General features: G+C 40.1%; 1 protein-coding gene across 1 annotated transcript; it reads left to right on the top strand.

Moving 5' to 3' along the window:
• Window positions 1–7,695: 7,695 nt before the first annotated feature.
• Window positions 7,696–8,361, top strand: LOC309553212 (putative claudin-24; the record flags this gene model as incomplete). The annotated part of the gene is made up of 1 exon (XM_082254164.1): window positions 7,696–8,361. The coding sequence occupies one exon, from the start codon at window positions 7,696–7,698 to the stop codon at window positions 8,359–8,361; it is 666 nt and encodes a 221-aa protein (XP_082110290.1).
• Between the last annotated feature and the right edge of the window lie 974 nt (window positions 8,362–9,335).

Genomic DNA, 9,335 nt, shown 5'->3' with positions numbered 1-9,335 from the left:
ATCTAGAGAATAACATATTTGCCCCTTATTCTTCGCAGAGGTTCAAGCTATGTCAGATTGGACAAAGAGTGTCTGTGCACAGGTATTTTCAAGTTTTGCCACAGATTCTCAATTGTATTTAGGTCTGGACTTTGACTGGGCTATTCTAACATGAATATGTTTTGATCTAAACCATTCCATTGTAGCTCTAGCTGTACTTTTAGGGTCGTGTTCCTGCTGGAAGGTGAATCTCGGCCCCAGTCTTAAGTCTTTTGCAGACTCTAACAGGTTTTCTTCTAAGATTGCCCTGCATTTGGGTTCCATGCATGGTAAATTCATCAATGTAAACAACATAATAGAACACAAATTCATAATATACACCACTTCATATATAAATAACAATTTTAGCTGTATAGATCTCGTTATGCACCATATCATATAAGAACAACAATCTGTGCTGCATGGATCTGAATGCGTTTCACGAACTCTTAGATTCACTTCATCAGGAGAGGCATAGCTGACTATACTGTAAATGATACAGTAATACGGATCGTAGCAATCGACCAAACGAGGGTCTGTAGCATCCAAACGATCATCTCATCAATGAAAATTAACCACTTGCCGACCGCCACAAGTACATATACTGCGGCGGTCAGCCCCTCCTGGGCAAAGTGACGTATTGGTACGTCACTCGCCCGCGAGCCAATAGGGGGCAAACGCGAGCCGCCGTAGGCGCGCTCCCGTCCCCGCTCGTTCACTGCCATCACCGCGCGAGTGACCAGTGGCTCCGATGTCTGCCAGTCACTCGTGATCTTCCGCTGGAGAGGGAGAAAGGCAGGCGGCTCATGTAAACAAAGCCACCTGTCATTCTCCCTGGTGTAACTGCAGAGATCATACGATCCTGCTATGTAGGATCGTATGTCTCTGTGGTTACATCAAAAGCCACACCCCTTGACAGTTAGAAGCACGCCCCTAGGGACACACTTAACCCCTGGATCTCTAATAAAGTTAACCCCTTCCCTGCCAGTGTCATTTTTACAGTAACAGTGCATATGTATAGCACTGATTACTGTAGTAATGTCACTGGTACCCCCAAAAGTGTCAAAAATGTCAGTCAAGGGTCCGATCTGTCCACCGCAAAGTCGCAGTTAAAAAAAAAAACAATAAAAATGACATAAATCTTTCCCGTAGTTAGTAAATGCAATAACTTTTGCGCAAACCAATCAAAATCCGCTTATTGCTATTTTTTTCACCAAAAATATGTAGCAGAAAACAAATTGGCCTAAAATGTTAAAAAATGTTTTTTACTTTTTTTGGGGGGAATTTCATATAAAAAAATTTGAAAAATATTGTTATTTTTTTAAAATTGTCGCTCTTTTTTTGTTTATAGCGCAAAAAGTAAAAATTGCACAGGTGATCAAATACCAGCAAAAGAAAGCTCTGTTTGTTGGAAAAAAAGGACGTCAGTTTCGTTTTGGTACGGCGTCGCACGACCGTGCAATTGTCCGTTAAAGTCACGCAGTGCTGAATCGCAAAATAGGCCCTGGTCTTTAGTGGTGTTAACGACAAGGGTGACAAGGAAGTCCCCCCAAAAAATGAGAGGTGCCTAGATATCTTCCCCACAGGAGCTGGGGAGAGGAGGAAGGTCCAACCACAAGTGTATTACCAGTGTCCCCTGGGATTCCCGGGGAGAAGTCACAGCCTGAAAAGATTGAACGGGGATGGCAAGCCGGAACAAGCTGGATCCGGCTTGTCATACCCGCTCAAACTTGTATTTTTTTAACATTTGGTATGTGTCTCTTTCAAAGTCAGTGGGCCATTTCTTCTGTTTTTCTTTCAACAATGGCTTTCTTCTTGCCACTTATCTTTAAAGGCCAGATTTGTGGAATGCATGACTAATAGTTGTTCTGTGGACAGATTCTCCCACCTGAGCTGAGTATGTCTGCAGCTCCTCTAGAGTTACCATAGGACTCTTGGCTGCTTCGCTGAATAATGCTCTCCTTGCCCAAACCAGTCAGTTTAGGTGGACAGCCATGTTTTAGTAGGTTTGCAGTTGTGCCATACTCTTTCCATTTTTGGATGATGGATTGAACAGTGCTCCGTAAGATGTTCAAAGCTTGGGATATTTTTTTACAACCTAACCCTGCTTTAAACCTCTCCACATTTTTTTCCCTGACCTGTCTGGTGTGTCCCTTGGCCTTCATGATGCTGATTGTTTACTAAGGTTCTCTAACAAACCTCTGAGGGCTTCACAGACCACATGTATTTATACTGAGATTAAACTCCACACAGGTGTACTCTATTTACTATTTAGGTGACTTCAAAAGGCAATTGGTTCCACTAGATTTTAAATTGTCCCGCTGACATATACTGCACGATCTACACCTTTCTTCATAATGCATTTCCAAACATGGCCCCTGACACACCGATCCATGTGCCCTGGGCTGTTACTTTCTCCGTCCACACTTGCACCAGTCACTGTAAAGCAGACACAGTCCTTTTGTACAGCATGATGCATCCTATCTCCTTGAACTCTCCTGCACATTTCTTGAAAGAACAGATTACAGTTTTGACAAAAGTCCATCCGTGCCGTTGGCAACCATCACTGTGAACTTGACTCTTCATCCCACTCTCCCTATCTCCTGTAGAACAGGCATCCTTCTCCTCCTTGGTACTCCAGCACATTTCTTGAGAAAGCATGACGTTCTTTTGCATTTTTTCTCAGCCGTTGCCATTAGCAATCGTTGCTGTAACCCAGGATGATATCCCGGAAGAGCCCCCAAATGTAGCACTGCCCCCTTGGGGGTTGATGGTTTTCAACACCTTTGGATTCCCCTGGGTTACCCGTAGCAACTGCATGCAGAAATCGTAACACTTTACAATCGGCTCAGTCAATGATCAGGGGTTGATGTTTTTGTTGTTTTTATTGTATATTGGGATGGAAGAAGGGATGAGTGGGATACTCCAACACTTTAACTATTCACAATTATGAGGACGTCTAACTTGAGAATTCGGGCCACTACTTCATCCTGCCACTGGATGAATCTGAGGTAAATGTTCCTTCTGGTATTTCTCTTCAGGGCACTCACCTAGTACCCCCTTCCCTCCACCAGCTGACACCTGTCCACTGACTACACTACTTCCGAGTGGTCCCCTTCCTGGGAAGACCCTTAGGCAAGATCCTCTGTGCTTACGATACTGCTTTCCAGATTCTCGCAGTGCCTCAACTCCTCCAGTCAGCTCTCCTGGACCTCTTGGCTCAGCTCCATTCCTCTGGTTCACAAGGCCGACTGCCTGTGACCACACACCAACTACTTCAGAAGAGGAGGCAGCCGCCACCCTCCTTCTGGGACTCTGCTTCCCGCCAAAGACCTTGTGCACATGTGCCCCTGGCTTTATATACTACACCCCACAATGCACCGAGACAGCTGTCTGTCCCAATCCCCGGGGCTGTATCAAAGCCTGTGTCTCCCCATTGGGCACAGTGGGGACACTCCCTCAGACCATAGGAATCACACACTGGGCACATTGAGCAGACCTAACTCACAAATCCTGCTCCCTGTTAAGCAGAGTGCAATATAGAATTTACCTAGGCAAACAGAGCCAAAAACTATACTCACTCTCTAGTACCTACCTAGGAGGGTACTACAAGAGTAAAGGGGGCTGAATACAAATGTACGCCATACTTTTCAGATATTTATTTGTAAAACATTTTGAAAACCATTTATCATTTTCCTTCCACTTCACAATTATGTTGCCACATTGTGTTGGTCGATCACATAAAATCCTAATAAAATGTATTTATGCTTTTGGTTGTAACATAACAAAATGTGGAAAATTTAATGGGGCATGAATACTTTTTCAAGGCATTGTAACTTATGTTGGCCATACACTAGGCACTCTTGTGCCAATTCCAACCACTTTCAACATTTGATAACAAAAAATAACTATAAAGAATTCTGATCCTTTCTGGTCAGGTGGATTTGAACTGCTCTTGTTTCCTTGTGACCAAAAGCTGGTTGAAAAGTAATGAAATTGGCTAAGAAAGCCATATACGGTAGTTACCTGACTGCATGGTCAGTATTATGCTTGTGCATATGCATATCAGATATAGGGATGATCGAACGGTTCGGGTCCACCATCGGTTCGGCCCGAACATTGGGTGTTCGAGGTTCGGCCGAATTTAGAACTTTTTGCCCAAAAAAGATCGGAATTTGGCAACCAGAACCGACCAAAATGCAATGCTTCAGGAAATGGGCTTTAAAAGCCCGTGATTGGACCAGAACCATTAGCCAATTGAGGGGGCAGGAGAATGCTAGGAATGTGATTGGAGTGACTAGGGGGTCCCTAGACCAATCATTAGTGAATACGCCCCCCAGTATATAAGATAGCCCCCGCCATATTCCTAGCATTGTTATACTGGACATGGAAGAGAGTGGAAGCAGTTCTGTTAATTTTACTTTAAAAGTGTCATTTAGCATTTATTAGTGTGAGGAAAGGGATATCTAGTGTAGTTAGAGTGCTCCTTTACACTTAAGTTAGCTTCAAAAATTTAGTTTCTGTAGGGAAAGTGTTAAGTGTAAGGGGACCGTAGTGTAGTGTAGGGTTAACTGACAGTGACTGCTATGGAAGAGTGACAAAACCCTTCCATAGCAGGGTGACCGCTATAGAGAAATGATCATTTCTCTGAGTTGCTTCGGGACAGGAATATGGCTTCTCACCAGCAAGCATTTTTCATGCTGCCGGGGTTGCCACTGCCAGTGCTTTTTTGAGGACATGTTTGATGTCAGACATGACATCTGAACATGTGTATAGGGGGTATATATACACATATATGTCTGTATATATACCCCTAGACATATATAGGTGTGATAGTAGCAGAAATATACGCTTGCGCTAATGAAATCATTTACAGTAATATATTTCTGCTACTATCACACCTATATATGGCTAGGTGTCTATATACATATAATTATGTGTGTATATATACCACTATACACAAGTTCAGATGTTTTGCCTGCCTCAAAAGAACCCAAAAAAATGCCAAAAAAACGCTAGCGTCAAAAAAAAAAAAATGCCCAGGTGTGTTTTTGCTGGCATTTTTTGGGGGGTTTTGGAGGCAGGCAAAACATCTGAACTTGTGTATAGTGGTGTATATACACACATACATATATTTATATACACACCTAGACATATATAGGTGTGATAGTAGCAGAAATATATGCTTGCGCTAATGAAATCATTTACAGTAATATATTTCTGCTACTATCACACCTATATATGGCTAGGTGTCTATGTACATATAATTATGTGTGTATATATACCACTATACACAAGTTCAGATGTTTTGCCTGCCTCAAAAGAACCCAAAAAAATGCCAAAAAAAACGCTAGCGTCAAAAAAAAAATGCCTAGGTGTGTTTTTGCTGGCATTTTTTGGGGGTTTTTGGAGGCAGGCAAAACATCTGAACTTGTGCACAGTACCACTATACACGAGTTCATATGTTTTTCCTGACTGCAAAGAACCCAAAAAAATGCCTGCTATTAAACCGGCAAGGTGTGAAAACCGAGAAGAGAAGCCAACCCCCTGAGCTGAGAGTGTTCTAATACAAACAATCCTTTTTTTTTTATGGTTCTGGACATGCTACAGAGCTGAAACTTCACAGGAACACCTTTTAGACCCCCCAGATACGAAATCACACAAAAAAAGTTCTTAAAAATTGTCATTTTTGATAAAAAAAGCCAATTATTGAAAAAAAAAAAATATATATATTTTTTGATTTTTACTTTGGATTTCAGATCTGGGGGGTCTAAAAAGTGTACATGTGAAGTTTCAGCTCTGTAGCATGTCCAGAACCATAAAAAAATAGATTGTTTGTATTAGAACACTTTCAGCACAGGGGGTTGGCTTCTCGGTTTTCACACCTTGCCGGTTTAATAGCAGGCATTTTTTTGGGTTCTTTGCAGTCAGGAAAAACATCTGAATTTGTGTATAGTGGTACTGTGCAAAAGTTCTGATGTTTTGCCTGCCTCCAAAAACCCCCATAAAATGCCAGCAAAAAAACACCTGGGCATTTTTTTTTTTTGACGCTAGCGTTTTTTTTGGCATTTTTTGGGGTTCTTTTGAGGCAGGCAAAACATCTGAACTTGTGTATAGTGGTATATATACACACATAATTATATGTATATAGACACCTAGCCATATATAGGTGTGATAGTAGCAGAAATATATTACTGTAAATGATTTAATTAGCGCAAGCATATATTTCTGCTACTATCACACCTATATATGTCTAGGTGTGTATATAAATATATGTATGTGTGTATATACACCATTATACACAAGTTCAGATGTTTTGCCTGCCTCAAAAGAACCCCAAAAAATGCCAAAAAAAAACGCTAGCGTCAAAAAAAAATGCCCAGGTGTGTTTTTGCTGGCATTTTTTGGGGTTTTTTGGAGGCAGGCAAAACATCAGAACTTATGCACAGTACCACTATACACAAGTTCAGATGTTTTTCCTGACTGCAAAGAACCCAAAAAAATGCCTGCTATTAAACCGGCAAGGTGTGAAAACTCCTGTGCTGAAAGTGTTCTAATACAAACGATCTTTTTTTTTATGGTTCTGGACATGCTACAGAGCTGAAACTTCACATGTACACTTTTTAGACCCCCAGATACTAAATCCAAAGTAAAAATCAAAAAATCTCTTTTTTTTTTTTAATTTTTCAATAATTGGCTTTTTTTTATCAAAAATGACAATTTTTAAGAACTTTTTTTTGTGTGATTAATAGTTAATGGGGCATGACCCAGAACCCTAGGGACTTTTTAGGGGCATTTATTGGGTTTTAGGGCTTAAAAATTGTGTTTTTTGATTACCGAAGTTCGGGTCCCATTGATTTCAATGGGGTTCTGAAATCCGGGCCGAACTTTCGGGAAGTTCGGATGTTCTGGCCGAACCGAACTTTTCAAAAGTTCGATCATCCCTAATCAGATATAGAAATGTATCTAGTGCACATAAAGGTCCAGTCTGCACTGGTCGGCTGTCAAACCGTACCATCATGCCTTTTTTTTATATCATATACATGGCCAAACATTAACAAAGGCAAATCTAATATTCAGTAAAATGAATATGCCCTGCATCATCTGTTAACATTCAATCTACGACAAATGATCTACAGTTATGGTATAAAAATAATAAAAACAGCTTCTAGACTTCTTTGAGCTGTACAAAAAAATGTTTGTATAGTTAACATAAAAAAAAAAAACAATTATTTTATATAATAATTATTAAGTAAGCATAGCATTCTTATAGCCTATTTATGTAAAATAATCTTGCAGTCATTGAAAAGGGCTTTGAAAAGCTGTGGCATTCATCTATTGCGTCATATGCATATACATTTTATTTAGACATAAAATAGCATAACACTTGACAGCACTAAATACAGAGCCCCTCCTACTACTCTGTGTTCATCAGTGATGAGATCTTTGAAGAGCCTGTGTCTGCAAGGCAATAAGGCTTTATTGGCTGAAATTCAGTAAGTGAAACTGAGAAGTTCATTCACCAAACATACTCACCAGTTTCAAAGGATTTAAATGACATATAAGGGCTCATATTTAACACCACTAACTACAAAAGTAACACAGCATTAAGATCTTGCACAGCAGACACCTAGCAGCTGTCTTCATCTCCATCTGCCAGGATTAGCTTCAGAATTAATGGATCTGAATTGCAGGATAAAGCTACAGTATGGGGCATTGTTTTTTGCATTGTTGGGGTGTGTGCTTACCTGTGTTAGCACTTTTGTGCCTCTCTGGAGGAATCTGAACTTAGATCTGAATGAAATGGAAATTTGGAACGCAGGACTATGGCAAACTTGTGTTATCCAAGATGAAGGTCCAATGGAGTGCAAGGACTTTGAATCATTTCTGGCATTGCCATTTGAGCTCAGGATGGCAAGAATTCTGATGTTCCTCTCAGATGGACTGGGTATTGTTGGCCTCATTGTTTCTTGCTTTTGTTTGGACTGCCTGAAGATTAACGAAAAGCACACAAAGAAGAACCTTGCACTTTTTGGAGGAGCACTATTCTGGGCGTCTGGTATTGCTGCTCTAGTGCCAGTTTCTTGGATAGCCTATAATACTGTACAGGAATTTTGGGATGAGACAATCCCTGAAATTGTGCCCAGATGGGAGTTCGGAGAGGCCATGTTTATGTGCTGGTTTGGTTCTTTCTTCCTCATGTTTGGGGGCTCATTACTGTTTTGTTCAGTGTACACAGCGACCAAACAAACAACTATAAGGGACCAGACTAAAAATACAGACACTGGGCTATTAAATGTCCCTTCAACACTACAAAACAGGTGTCCAGATCTTATCATCTAAACTCTATGCAATAACATCATTCAGGAGAACGTTTAGCAAGTGTGGAAAAGAACAAATTTTCTGTACCTTGCAATTACAGACTGCTCTAACATCAAGCTACTAATCTGTAATAAAGGACAGTGATGTCTTCTTTATCTATATACATTGTACATATGCTGTTGCATTGCACATTGATATAGCACATCCCAAATGAAATGTCTTTTTCTGGGTTCGTGCAATTTTAATGTCATTTACAAATAATTGTGTTGCAGTGCACAGGATGCTTATTATGACTTTGCCAAAATAAAAGCTAATGCTCTCTATGTTTAATTAATAAAAATATACAATTTTTTATTTTATTCTACGGACCTGCAAAATATATGTTTCAGAATTAAATTAGAAAATATTTACAATACCTTAAAAGACTCTTGCTATCTTCTGCCTCAGTACATGGCTGACTTTTGTCTTTTAACAGGTTAAACAAAGATCATTTAACGTGTGGGAGCTTGAAAAGTGCAGATAACTCCAATAAGAGTATTCTATCCTATACAGGTCCCATTGCTGCAGCTCACATAGAATTTCTGGATGACAGGCAGGTCAGTCGTTTCTTTGGCTACTAGAGATACAGGGTTGCTGGGAACTTAGCACTTGAAAGAAGAAATACAGGTGTGTTTCTTATTCATACCAGCCACACTGACGGGATTATTCTGCATCAGTCATGCAGCAATAATATCACATTAGATGCCTCATTATAAATGGACTTAAGACAGTTTTATTGCTCTGGAAATGCTAAATTACTTACTTGTCAGTAAATTGACATAGGTCACTAAATGTGATTTTGTAATTCTCTGATGCCTCACACCTGCAAAGAATTTAACAATTCTACCTTTGCCTTTTAATATACATATTCAAACTATGTAAAAATTGTATATGTAGCAAACAAGGAAATCCTCATTTCGTTTTTTCTTTGAAATAAACAGTGTATCCATGCTGTT

This window comes from Pelophylax lessonae (assembly GCF_965119305.1).
Source record: "Pelophylax lessonae genome assembly, chromosome: 1".
Taxonomy (NCBI): Eukaryota; Metazoa; Chordata; class Amphibia; order Anura; family Ranidae; genus Pelophylax; species Pelophylax lessonae.
Note: the sequence above shows the minus strand (reverse complement) of the source record. Positions and strands in the feature narration are given on the sequence as shown.